Source organism: Aethalodelphis obliquidens, unplaced genomic scaffold (assembly GCF_003676395.1).
Source record: "Aethalodelphis obliquidens isolate GAN/ISIS:26980383/991018 unplaced genomic scaffold, ASM367639v1 scaffold14, whole genome shotgun sequence".
Taxonomy (NCBI): Eukaryota; Metazoa; Chordata; class Mammalia; order Artiodactyla; family Delphinidae; genus Aethalodelphis; species Aethalodelphis obliquidens.
This window is the reverse complement of record NW_020837958.1, coordinates 21,063,558-21,077,337: the sequence shown is the minus strand read 5'-3', so window position 1 is coordinate 21,077,337 and position 13,780 is coordinate 21,063,558. Positions and strand designations below refer to the sequence as shown.

Genomic DNA, 13,780 nt, shown 5'->3' with positions numbered 1-13,780 from the left:
AGGATTCTCTGTGTATAATATCATGTCATCTGCAAACAGTTACAGCTTTACTTCTTCTTTTCCGATTTGGGTTCCTTTTATTTCCTTTTCTTCTCTGATTGCTGTGGCTAAAACTTCCAAAACTGTGTTGAATAACAGTGCTGAGAGTGGGCAACCTTGTCTTCTTCCTGATCTTAATGGGAATGGTTTCAGTTTTTCACCATTGAGGATGATGTTGGCTGTGGGTTTGTCATATATGGCCTTTATTATGTTGAGGAAAGTTCCCTCTATGCCTACTTTCTGCAGGGCTTTTATCATAAATGGGTGTTGAATTTTGTCAAAAGCTTTTTCTGCATCTATTGAGATCATCATATGGTTTTTCTCCTTTAATTTGTTAATATGGTGTATCACGTTGATTGATTTGTGTATATTGAAGAATCTTTGTGTTCCTGGAATAAACCCCACTTGATCATGGTGTATGATCCTTTTAATGTGCTGTTGGATTCTGTTTGCTAGTATTTTGTTGAGGATTTTTTCATCTATGTTCATCAGTGATATTGGCCTGTAGTTTTCTTTCTTTGTGACGTCCTTGTCTGGTTTTGGTATCAGGGAGATGGTGGCCTCATAGAATGAGTTTGGGAGTGCTCCTCCCTCTGCTATATATTGGAAGAGTTTGAGAAGCATAGGTATTAGCTCTTCTCTAAATGTTTAATAGAATTCGCCTGTGAAGCCAACTGGTCCTGGGCTTTTGTTTGTTGGAAGATTTTTAATCACAGTTTCAATTTCAGTCCCTGTGATTGGTCTGTTCATATTTTCTATTTCTTCCTGATTCAGTCTTGGCAGGTTGTGCATATCTAAGAATTTGTCCATTTCTTCCAGGTTGTCCATTTCATTTGCATAGAGTTGATTGTAGTAATCTCTCATGATCTTTTGTATTTCTGCAGTGTCAGTTGTTACTTCTCCATTTTCATTTCTAATTCTATTGATTTGAGTCTTCTCCCTTTTTTTCTTGGTGAGCCTGGCTAATGGTTTATCAATTTTGTTTATCTTCTCAAAGAACCAGCTTTTAGTATTATTGATCTTTGCTATCGTTTCCTTCATTTCTTTTTCATTTATTTCTGATCTGATCTTTATGATTTCTTTCTTTCTGCTAACTTTGGGGTTTTTTTGTTCTTCTTTCTCTAATTGTTTTAGGTGCAAGTTTAGGTTGTTTATTCGAGATGTTTCCTGTTTCTTAAGGTAGGATTGTATTGCTATAAACTTCCCTCTTAGAACTGCTTTTGCTGCATCCCATAGGTTTTGGGTCGTCGTGTCTCCATTGTTATTTGTTTCTAGGTATTTTTTTATTTCCTCTTTGATTTCTTCAGTGATCACTTCATTATTAAGTAGTGTATTGTTTAGCCTCCATGTGTTTGTATTTTTTACAGATCTTTTCCTGTAATTGATATCTAGTCTCATAGCATTGTGGTCGGAAAAGATACTTGATACAATTTCAATTTTCTTAAATTTACCAAGGCTTGATTTGTGACCCAAGATATGATCTATCCTGGAGGATGTTCCATGAGCACTTGAAAAGAACGTGTATTCTGTTGTTTTTGGATGGAATGTCCTATAAATATCAATTAAGTCCATCTTGTTTAATGTATCACTTAAAGCTTGTGTTTCCTTATTTATTTTCATTTTGGATGATCTGTCCACTGGTGAAAGTGGGGTGTTAAAGTCCCCTACTATGAATGTGTTACTGTTGATTTCCCCTTTTATGACTGTTAGTATTTGCCTTATGTATTGAGGTGCTCCTATGTTGGGTGCATAAATATTTACAATTGTTATATCTTCTGCTTGGATTGATCCCTTGATCATTATGTAGTGTCCTTCTTTGTCTCTTCTAATAGTCTTTATATTAAGGTCTATTTTGTCTGATATGAGAATTGCTACTCCAGCTTTCTTTTGGTTTCCATTTGCATGGAATATCTTTTTCCATCTCGTTACTTTCAGTCTGTATGTGTCCGTAGGTCTGAAGTGGGTCTCTTGTAGGCAGCATATATATGGGTCTTGTTTTTGTATCCATTCAGCCAGTCTGTGTCTTTTGGTTGGAGCATTTAATCCATTTACATTTAAGGTAATTATCGATATGTATGTTCCTATTACCATTTTCTGAATTGTTTTGGGTTTGTTATTGTAGGTCTGTTTCTTCTCTTGTGTCTCTTGCCTAGAGAAGTTCCTTTGGCATTTGTTGTAAAGCTGGTTTGGTGGTGCTGAACTCTCTCAGCTTTTGCTTGTCTCTAAAGGTTTTAATTTCTCCATCAAATCTGAATGAGATCCTTGCTGGGTAGAGTAATCTTGGTTGTAGGTTTTTCTCCTTCATCACTTTAAATATGTCCTGCCAGTTCCTTCTGGCTTGCAGAGTTTCTGCTGAAAGTTCAGCTGTTAACCTTATAGGTATTCCCTTGTGTGTTATTTGTTGTTTTTCCCTTGCTGCTTTTAATATGTTTTCTTTGTATTTAATTTTTGACAGTTTGATCAATATGTGTCTTGGTGTGTTTCTCCTTGGATTTATCCTGTATGGGACTCTCTGTGCTTCCTGGACTTGATTAACTATTTCCTTTCCCATATTAGGGAAGTTTTCAACTATAATCTCTTCAAATATTGTCTCAGTCCCTTTCTTTTTCTCTTCTTCTTCCAGAACCCCTATAATTCGAATGTTGGTGTGTTTAATGTTGTCCCAGAGGTCTCTGAGACTGTCCTCAGTTCTTTTCATTCTTTTTTCTTTATTCTGCTCTGCAGTAGTTATTTCCAGTATTTTACCTTCCAGGTCACTTATCTGTTCTTCTGCCTCAGTTATTCTGCTATCGATCCCATCTAGAGTACTTTTAATTTCATTTATTGTGTTGTTCATCGTTGCTTGTTTCATCTTTAGTTCTTCTAGGTCCTTGTTAAATGTTTCTTGCATTTTCTCTATTCTATTTCCAAGATTTTGGATCATCTTTACTATCATTATTCTGAACTCTTTTTCAGGTAGACTGCCTATTTCCTCTTCATTTGTTAGGTCTGGTGGGTTTTTATCTTGCTCCTTTATCTGCTGTGTGTTTTTCTGTCTTCTCATTTTGCTTATCTTACTGTGTTTGGGGGTCTCCTTTTTGCAGGCTGCAGGTTCGTAGTTCCCGTTGTTTTTGGTGTCTGTCCCCAGTTTAAAGTTGGTTCAGTGGGTTGTGTAGACTTCCTGGTGGAGGGGACTAGTGCCTGTGTTCTGGTGGATGAGGCTGGATCTTGTCTTTCTGGTGGGCAGGTCCACGTCTCGTGGTGTGTTTTGGGGTGTCTGTGGACTTATTATGATTTTAGGCAGCCTCTCTGCTAATGGGTGGGGTTGTGTTCCTGTCTTGCTTGTTGTTTGGCATAGGGTGTCCAGCACTGTAGCTTGCTGATCGTTGAGTGAAGGTGGGTGCTGGTGTTGAGATGGAGATCTCTGGGAGATTTTTGCCGTTTGATACTATGTGGAGCCGGGAGGTCTCTTTTGGACCAGTGTCCTGAAGTTGGCTCTCCCACCTCAGAGGCACAGCAGTGACTCCTGGCTGTAGCACCAAGAGCCTTTCATCCACACGGCTCAGAATAAAAGGGAGAAAAAGTAGAAAGAAAGAAAGAAAGAGAGAGAGAGAGAGAGAGAGAGAGAGAGAGAGAAAGGAAGGAAGGAAGGAAGAAAGGAAGGAAGGAAGAAGATAAAATAAAATAAGATAAAATAAAGTTATTAAAATAAAAAATAATTATTAAGAGAAAAATATTTTTTTAAGTAAAAGAAAAACAAAAAACGGACAGATAGAACCCTAGGAAAAATGGTGAAAGCAAAGCTATACAGACAAAATCTCACACAGAAGCATACACATGCACACTCACAAAAAGAGGAAAAGGGGAAAAAATCATAAATCTTGCTCTCAAAGTCCACCTCCTCAATTTGGGATGGTTCGTTGTCTATTCATGTATTCCACAGATACAGGGTACATCAAGTTGACTGTGGAGCTTTAATCCGCTGCTTCTGAGGCTGCTGGGAGAGATTTCCCTTTCTCTTCTTTGTTCGCACAGCTCCCGGGGCTCAGCTTTGGATTTGGCCCCGCCTCAGCGTGTAGGTCGCCAGGGGACGTCTGTTCTTTGCTCAGACAGGACGGGGTTAAAGGATCAGCTGACTCCTATATTCTTTTTAAGGCAGTTATATATTTCAAAATAAGAACAGGGTCTTTAGAGGTTTAATGTGTGTGTTTTCAAAGCCCATCAGTCTTCTTTTTTTAAAGGCTAAGAACTCATAGGACATAACCCTTATACCTGAGGAATTCACAGTCTAGTATAACTCATAAAGATAAAATGTATTGAGCACTTCCTGTCTGGTACTGAGCTAAACGTTTCATATGGACTATCTCATTTAACCTTTGCAACAACCCTTTGAGATAGGCAATAATATTAACTCTGTTTTATAGATAGATAATTGAGGCAGAGAAAGGTTAAGTATTAAAGGCACAGTTTTGAGCCCAGGAAGCCAGACTCCAACGCTTCTATTCATTATGGCATACCTACTTATATTAGGAATAGAAATAATGATAACAGATAATGTGTTAGAGTGTTTCGTGCAACAGGTCCCATGCATGGGTTTTCCCACTCATCTGACAATAACTTTGAAGGGGAGATATTATTATTTTTCCATTGCAGAGATGCAGAAGCAAGGCGCAGAGAAATTAAACACCATGTCAAATACGACCTAGTCAGTAAGTGGTAAACTGTTCAGTGGCAAACCTGAGTCCCTGGGAGAGCTTCTGTAGCACAGGAAGGTTTGTTTTGTTCTCTAAGTAATTTTGTTTACCTAACTAGTCTGTGTTCTGACAGTTTATTTGATAGTTTCTTGTGTGAAATTTGGAAACTATTGGGAATAGGTTGTAAATAATAGTCATTTTCCCATTTATTCTTATAATTTGGTAGAAGTACTAGTATATGGTATACATACACAAAACGACTGGAAAACAATATTATGAAATACAAGTAACGAAAACAAAGCAGCAAGTCAATAAAATGGACTCGGGAATTTTCTATCAATTTTAAAGACTACTACTTGAAGAAAGAAAAACAAGACTTATTTAGAGGAAAATGGAGTCAGTGGCACTGACTATAATTTGAATAAGGACAGTCACAGTTTAGACCTTCTTCTTCCTTAATGCAGGAGTATTATTAGTATCCGTCTCACACTTTGCACCCACAGCTGAGATTTATTTTTTACTTACAAAAGAGACAGTAGCTAGAGGGAAGAAAGAGACATGTCCAGTGAAATTTGGCATGACAAAGAAGAAAGAAAGGCAAGAAGGAGAATATATATATGAGAAAGAGTTTGCTTAAAATATTGATGGAATTGATAATCCCATCAATTATGAATAGTGGAGACAGCAGAAAAGTGTGTCAGTTGGAGGAAGGGGCCGATCATGGAGGTGGTGGGGATCACTGAGTGTACATAGTCCTCTGAAAAGGGATGAGAATGCATGGGTGGGCAAGAGTCAGAGCATTATGGTTGATTGAGGTTACTGAGCCAAGTCAGAACAATGAGGTACTACGGATCTAAAGCTTAGCGCCTAAAACCCAGGAAATGCCTATGTCTGACCACTGAGGCTGGGGAGGAAAGTCATGTATTTTAGGATTATCAGGAATATATGAAAGAAACCTGAGATTTTGGTTCACCTTCCCTTACCTTCCCAATCTCAGGACAGGCTACCTTAACAAGTCAGTCCAGTTTCACAAGCAAACAAACTTTTCTCAAGTGGATGTCTTAGAATCTTGATCTTTACTTTCATCTCCTTAGCTTCCAGTCGTTAGGTTCTAAACACTTTGGGCTCCCTTAGGGAAGACTGCTCTTCCACCCTTACCTAATTAATTTATCTATTTTCTTAGAAAGCCAGAGGCAAAGTCCATATGTGTCTCTCATTTCAGCCTTGAGGCACCTACAGACCATGATTCAAGGTGCCATCTTTCTTCATAGGAACTCGGAGTCCTGGTTGTGTGGAACCATTCAGATGATAGTTTTGCACTGTTCAATGGCCACAATATAGCAAACACCTAAAATTAACTGACATTATTTTTATTTTATTTTATTTTTTTTTGCGGTACGCGGGCCTCTCACTGTTGTGGCCTCTCCCGTTGCGCAGCACAGGATCCGGATGCACAGGCTCAGCGGCCATGGCTCACGGGCCCAGCCGCTCCACGGCATGTGGGATCCTCCCGAACCGGGGCACGAACCCGTGTCCCCTGAATCGGCAGGCGGACTCTCAACCACTGCGCCATCAGGGAAGCCCGACTGACATTATTTTTATACTTCTTATGTGGCTGGCACTTTATAGCTATTCTCCAAACGGGCCCTCATAAGATCCCTCTGTATTGGTATCATTAATACTTATTCTTATCCTCATCATTTAGGTAAGGTAACTGAGGCATAATTCCACTTGTTTTAAATTTTCATCAAACATTTCATAAAAGTAGAATTACATATTAGAGTGAGCAGAGGGACTTTGTAAATCCTGTGTCCTAAGTTTTGATTCAGAAAATAAAGTCACTATATCTATTATCATTTTCTTTTTAATTATAAAAACAGAGCAGTTCAGCCTTCAGGGAACACGTTCCTCTAAAAGGCATATATATTCTATGTTTCTGAAATTGCAACCCATATGACAGATTTTTGAGGGGGATATAAAGAATTGGAAAACATGCTTCCATTTTTGGAATATCTAACCGGAAGTAAATTTTACAGATTTCAAAACATGAATAACACTGGAGACAGGCCTCTTATACTTAAAAATTTTTTTTATTGAAATATAGTTGGTTTACAATATTATGTCAGTTTCACGTGGACAGCATAGTGATTCTTTGCGGGGGGGGGGTCTATATTTGCTGAATGAACATTGACTCTTTCCCTTAGCTTCTATAAATGAAATAAATATTTTCTGGTACTGGATCACTTCTCAAAGCAGAATAATGCTCAATTTCTGAACTAAAGATTACAACAATTTCTCTCAATGATGATGAAGATATTGTGTTTATTACAAGACCCTGGGTTCCAAACAATGAAACCTAAAGCTTACTTTAAGTGAAAGGGATCTCATTGGTTTAAAAAAGGGATTTAAGAAAGAATTTTTAAGGAACTATCAGAGTATTTTCAATGAAATATAGATATATAAATGCATTTACTACATCACTTCAGTGATGGGCTTACGTTTATAATTTCTGAAGCTTTCAGTAAGTTATTAAATTATTCCCTAAGGAAAAAAAGCAAAAACAATTCCTATTAGTTCAAATTTCACTAAAAGAATAAATATCAATTCATCTTATTTTATTTGTTTCAGGGAGCCTACAAGAGTAACCAGCCCATCAAAACCCATGGACCTCAGAATAACAGACATCTATTATATGAGCGCTGGGCACGCTGGGGAATGTGGTACAAGCATCAGCCCCTGGATTTAATCAGGTACTGGATTGATAACGGAAGACATATTATGCTATTTTGTTATCCTTTTCTTATTATTTTATTTACCCACCAAATAATCTGTATTAGTTAGGAGGTGATTAAGAAAAAAGAAGCCACTATACGTCTTTTCAATGAAAGGAACTTAATTTAGGGAATCAGTAGCACAGGGGATGGGAAAGCTGAGAAATCAAACAGAAATGTGAGGCAACCAGCGATTAACAACAGCAGAAAATTGCTAACAACCCTTAAAGCTGGAGGGAAAATGAGATGAAGTATATTTCAGCGCTTACTACCTGAGCCGTTGGGCAAGAGCTATGCCATCCACGAGTAGGACTACCTGCAGGAAAGTGAAGTGTTGAGAGTCGAGCCACAGAGAATTATGGAGCCATAACAAATTATGGCTGCTCTGGAGACAGCCCTGAGGACAGCCAGGAGAGGAGAAAAGATATGGGCTCTTCCCTTCCTTCCACTTTGAGACTTCCAGTACCTCCCAGTGTAACTTACCAGCAGCAATTTACAAGTGAATCTATATAATCTACTTTCCCATGAAAACAAATCCAAAGAGGAAAAGGCAGAAAATGGATCTAAGAGCAAAGAGAAAAATGGCCAACATAGCATCTATGCATGTATTTATCCTTCAACAAATACTTAGTGAGTGTCTATTCTATTCCAGGAGGTATATCCTCGTAAATAACTGCTCTCAACTTGAATTAGTCTTGAAATAGTGTTACATTCATGATTTATTTTATTTTGATGGAGAATAATTTGTTCTTATTTTAAAAAATCAGGAAATATATATTAAAAAGGACTTAAGTCCCCAGATAACAAGAAATATTTATAAAGTAAAATAAAAAAGAGCATTCATATTATAAGGTTATATATGTTGATATTTTGAGTTGTTTATGAAATATAAATATCAAGAATAACTCATAACTATATCAGTCATTTTCCCAACAGGAAACTGATAGAACTGATAGAATAGAAGGGGTATTTGAAGAGAATTTAATAATAGAATTTAATATGCAGAAGTATAAATAGAATCAAGGGAGCCAACAGATGATAATGAAGCTTCCAGGGACTGGCAAAAGCTGGAAGCTGTTATCAGACCTAGACTTGAAGGGACAAAGGAGAGAGCAGTTGGCAGAACTTGTTAAAAGCTATAATCATAGAAGAAGAAAGTCAGAGTAATAAAAAATACCCCACATCTCTTATCCCTCCTTGTGATCTCCTGCTGGTACCTTCAGTTGGCCAATGAGCCTATCAGGAAGCAAGAAGAAGGAAGAAGCATAGGTGATACTATGCATAGAGGTGAGCCTCCTAGGCACATAGCAGGAAGGAAAAGGGTAGAATGTGGAATGGATGTACAAAGCATACTATCCAACACCAAACCATTTTTATCTCAAACATTAAGTACTTGGGTATATCCAAAATCAAGAAGCTTTGATTCTAATTCAATCACAGCAAATTATCAGAGTCTTATTTATGCAGGTTAAAGAATAATTGTTTTAGAGATACATGAATACGGTGAGATGTGCTAATTCACAAAACCATATTTAATAGGAATTAAAGTGAAGTTGGGATTTTCAAGCAAGCATTTCAGTGTCAACAGTTCTCCTATCTATAGGAGACATTGCTATTGCTGCCTCAGGTAATTTCACCAAGCAACTTTTATTTTCAATAAATAGGGTGATTCAGCTGCTATTACCAATTCTCTGGGTGTTGACTCAGAAGGGAAATTTTGCTTATGAAAATCATGTATTTTGTGTTCAAGTGGCTAAGGGGAGAGATGTGATGAGGGACCCACCCAAGATGAAGGCCATAAAAGAGTATAGATGGCATTTCAACAGGTGCCTGCTCTCTCTTGTTAACAAAATTGAGATGGCGATGAGGCATTCAGATTAAACTATACAATCTTGTACATAGCATTTTGTACAAGACCCAGTTTTCTACAATGAGTAGGAAGATTGCCTTAAAATCTGTGACTTTTTAATTATTTGGAGTTACATTGTTCTTAAGACTATACAATTTTGAGGACGTGAGCCTCTTATTGTGTGGCTTCCTGTCCATAGTGAGAGAAAGAGGGTGTCCTGGAATCAGAGTTTTTTTAATATACTTGTGTCACAGATGATGGACACCCACAGGCAAGGCCTGTATTCTCTCCTGCTGAAAAAGGCAGTTCAGTAATAGTGGATGAAAAGTGAGGGACTATCAATTCATTTTATTTTTTATAAACAACCATTCCTGAACATGTGTTTGTGTTTTGTTCTCATTTTAAGAATAGACTCAAACATTTAGTAGCCAACGCCTATCTTCGTTTCAATCTATTTTTCCATGGGAAATACTGGAATCTGGAAAGAATACATTTAAAAAATGGTCAACTACGAAACCTGCTTAACAAAATAGCTGCGTGGTTTTTTTTCAATGTTTCTCAATAGGCACCGGAAGGATTTAAATTTAAAAACTAAATGAAATGATTCTCTCTAAAAGAGGTCAACTTAACGTTTGTTTTTATAATAGAAGTTTTTTATGATAGAAGTTATTTCAGCAGTAGAATCCTATTATCAAATGAAATGTCACATAGGACACCAGTATATAAAACATGAAAAGAAAGTGACGGTGGGTGAAGTGTGATGGGGTGACACCAATAGCAACCCCCTGTTCCTCCTTGCCCTGTCATGGTTTTAAAGAAATTTAAGGAACACCTAGAGATCCTAAAAGATTGTGACTTCCCACGTTCTAGGTTAAGGACATTTTCATTAGCCTTCTTTGCCTAGAACTAGCTTCTTCTCATGAAACAGATCTGAAATCTGCTGTAACTTAGGTAATTATACTCCTGTCAAATAACATTATTGCTCCTCTTAACCTTCAACAATGTATGATTTAAAATCTTGGTATAATGCTTTCCATATAAGGGGGTCTGTCTGTGCAGTCCTTTATAGTCATCGTTATAAAAATGTTATTAATATGTGCCAAAACCCTACTCCACCCCACAGAAGAACACTTGTTTAAAGGAACAAGTGGCTATATTAGAATAACTGTTAATATTATAAGCTTCGTCTCAGAGTAGAACACTGTCAGTATATAAGAAATGAATAGACTATTGATCTGTCTCCTAGGAGAAATAAATGAAAAAACAAAAAAATTAGGTAAATGGTGCTCAGTGGAGGACAGCTCCATGTCTACGCTTGGTAGAATACGCACAAATTTTAGTTGGCACAATACAGAGAATGGAGTAGAAAGAATGATTTTCAGAGAGAGAAGTCTTGTTAAGGAAAAACACATAACAAGAGAATTTTCTTCCCAGCAAGAATTTTTGCACAGAGAGGTATTCCCAAATGAACTGTAAAACACCAATCTTTAAAACTAGTGCTGGGACAAACACCAGTACAGAATTCCAGAAATTATTATTTTTTACCAGAGCTGTATAAACTGTGACAGTTACTATTGGCAGTAGATTCAGTGAAGAAAGAACAACTGAGTGGTCATCAGAACTGCCTTATTCATCTGCTACTTCCATATAAATTATGTTAATAAGCTGAAGGGAAATAAAATGCATTCATTCCCTTCACTTCTTTCAATAAAACACTTCCTGTGGTGGGTGCTAATGAAACAGGACACAGGTCCACTTTCAAGCAGCTTGCATTCTGATGGGGAGGGCGAGGAATAGGGGAGTGACAGGTAATTGTCATAAAGTTTTACAAGTTTAAGACACTGAAACATGGGTGAAGGGAATGTGATAGCAAGAGCAGGGACGTCTAACCCAGGTTTGAAGTGAAATCAGGGCAGGCTTCCCAGGAGAAGTGATATAAAGTACAGGATAAGTACAAGCCAGACAGGAGAAGAGGGTGAAATGTAATATTCCCAAGTAAGGGAACAGCATAAACCAAGGAAGGAATCATGTGCTCCAGGAACAGCAGAATTGAACTTTGTTGAGGAAGATGTGTGACACGGTTGTGCAGATTGTGTCTGGCATAAGGGAGTCGGGCCAAGGGTGCAGATAGAGACAGAAATCAAGTCTGCTTTCAGCAGCTACCTAGAGGGAGATGTTTTTCTAATTTACGCCAAAGCAATATGGTTTAGCACAGCTTTGTGTAAGGAAAACAAAAAGGGATTCTACTAGGAGGATGAAGAAAAGCAAGACCTGGCTTATAAAAAGAAAGAAATAAACATACTCCGATAATAAATAAAATAAAATGACTCCTATAATGACAATGTTTAATGATAAACAATATCACCATTATTGGATTCATTAATGAGCAAGACTATTAAGACACCCCAGATGGAGCGCAGGAGGAACTGAGCCAGTATAGTCAATTGTCCATCTGAAATTGACTAGGTGCGACATCGCTATTTGTAGTGTCACTTACGTTGCCTTAAGCTAAGGATTTGCTTTCTCATGCAGGCTATACTTTGGTGAGAAGATTGGGCTATACTTTGCTTGGCTGGGGTGGTATACTGGAATGCTGATTCCTGCAGCTATTGTTGGCTTGTGTGTTTTCTTCTATGGAATATTAACAATGAATGCAAGTCAAGTAAGGTAAGCTATTAACAGACTTATTAAAAAAATTTGGCCTTTCTTCTGATTGGATGAAAGCTTTATAGTAATGCGGACTATAAAAGTGAGTTATGGTACTAAATTTATTTGCTTGTTTTTGTTTTTGCAGGGGAGAAGCACTATAAAAAGGTCATTTCTATATTTTTATATGCAAAGTCTCTTGGATAAATTCTAAGACTGTTTCTCTTTATGGCAAATGTCTCTTTCTAGTATATCCCACATAATCAATAATTCAGCAATGCAATAGACAGTTCTATATAATTTAAATTTGCATAGTATTTTGTAGTCTTGAATGCTTTCTCAATACATTAATTCAAATAATTATAATAGCTACAGTTCTTTAAACACTTAAGATATACAAAGACTGTCCAGATATATTGTTTCATTTTATGCAACTTTCATTACCACCTTTGGAGATGAGTATTCCTTTTAGCAGATGAGGGAACCTTACATAGTTAAAGATGTCTAAACAAAATATTCATACCATATAAATCCTACCCTAAGTAGTCTCCTCTCATGAGAACATAAAATCACTTTCTACTTTCTTCTTACTCTCTATGAGAATAGATTTATGAAAGATTTTAGCATCAACTTAAGATATCAAAATGGTAGTAAAATAAGATTTGAGAAACATCAAACATTTATCAGAATGGTGATTTTTCTGTTAAAGTTTAAATGACTCAAGATTTGGATATAGGAACAAAACATTATTATTCAGCAGAGGTAAAAGTCACATTAAAGAATTAAATGAGTTAAAGAATTAATTAAAGAATCCTCTTAACAGCATGTTCTATTTACTACACCACAAGGATTTCATCAAGTTCAACCTTGTATGATGCAATTCAAAATATGAAAAAGTACTTTTCCCCTCCTTAAAAAAAAGCTCAGTACTTTTTTTCCCTTCTGGTCCATCTTTTAACCATGGCCTTGCTACTGGGTAGTAATCATGACAGTTAATGGGACCATAAAATGCATTTCCTTGAAAATTCTTTATCTATATATATGTGCACATGCATTTGTATAACAATTTTGCCTAAAAGCAAAATATTTTCATTGTCCCAGGTTTGAACCCTATTCCATAACCAAATTCCTTGACTTAGTATCTCAGAATCCCCTTGTTCTTCCTGAAGGCCAAATGGTAATTAGCATGAAAACAAAGAAACACCTACTGTTCAAAAGCATTTCACCTAGTGACAAGTTTATTTCAGAGTTTTGCAAACTCACTACTGCTCTGGAAGGCAGCATCTTCCTGGACAAACATGGGCCCACTGGAAATATTCATCCCCCTTTAGGCATTTCTTTATATGACGTTGAATCAGTAACCTCTGAAGCTGAGAAGTGAGACTGTAATTTGGAGTTATAGTGTCTTGAAAATAAAAATACTATATATATATATTTTTTTACTACTTCTCTATTCTCTATGAGTTTGGCTTTTTTTTTTCTTTCTTTCTTAAGAGTTCACATATAAAGTGATACCATACAGTATTTTTCTTTTCTCTCTGGCTTATCTCACTTAGTGTAATACCCTCAAAGCCCATGTTGTCACAAGTTGCAAGATTTCCTTCTTTCTCATGGCTGGATACTCTTCTATTTTGTGTGTGCGTGCGTGCGCGCGCGCGCGTGTGTGTGTGTGTGTGTGTGTGTGTGTGTATCAAATCTTCTTTATCTGTTCCTCTGCTGATGGACACAAGTTGTTTACTTATCTTGGCTATTGTGAGTAATGGTGCAAAAACATGGGAGTGCACATACCTCTTCAAGATCCT

General features: G+C 37.0%; 2 protein-coding genes across 6 annotated transcripts in view; one reads left to right on the top strand and one right to left on the bottom strand.

Annotated features, from left to right (window-relative positions):
- ANO3 (anoctamin 3) overlaps nucleotides 1-13,780 on the top strand; it is a 193,099-nt gene that overhangs the window by 98,003 nt on the left and 81,316 nt on the right. For both annotated transcript variants that reach the window (XM_027115153.1, XM_027115154.1), the window contains 2 exons: nucleotides 7,341-7,462; nucleotides 11,865-11,999. In XM_027115153.1, the coding sequence (XP_026970954.1) occupies nucleotides 7,341-7,462; nucleotides 11,865-11,999 (257 nt within the window). The remainder of the gene's footprint in view (nucleotides 1-7,340; nucleotides 7,463-11,864; nucleotides 12,000-13,780) is intronic.
- The window catches only part of MUC15 (mucin 15, cell surface associated), a 114,733-nt gene that overhangs the window by 75,875 nt on the left and 25,078 nt on the right, over nucleotides 1-13,780 (bottom strand). The gene's annotated exons all lie outside the window — the stretch shown is intronic.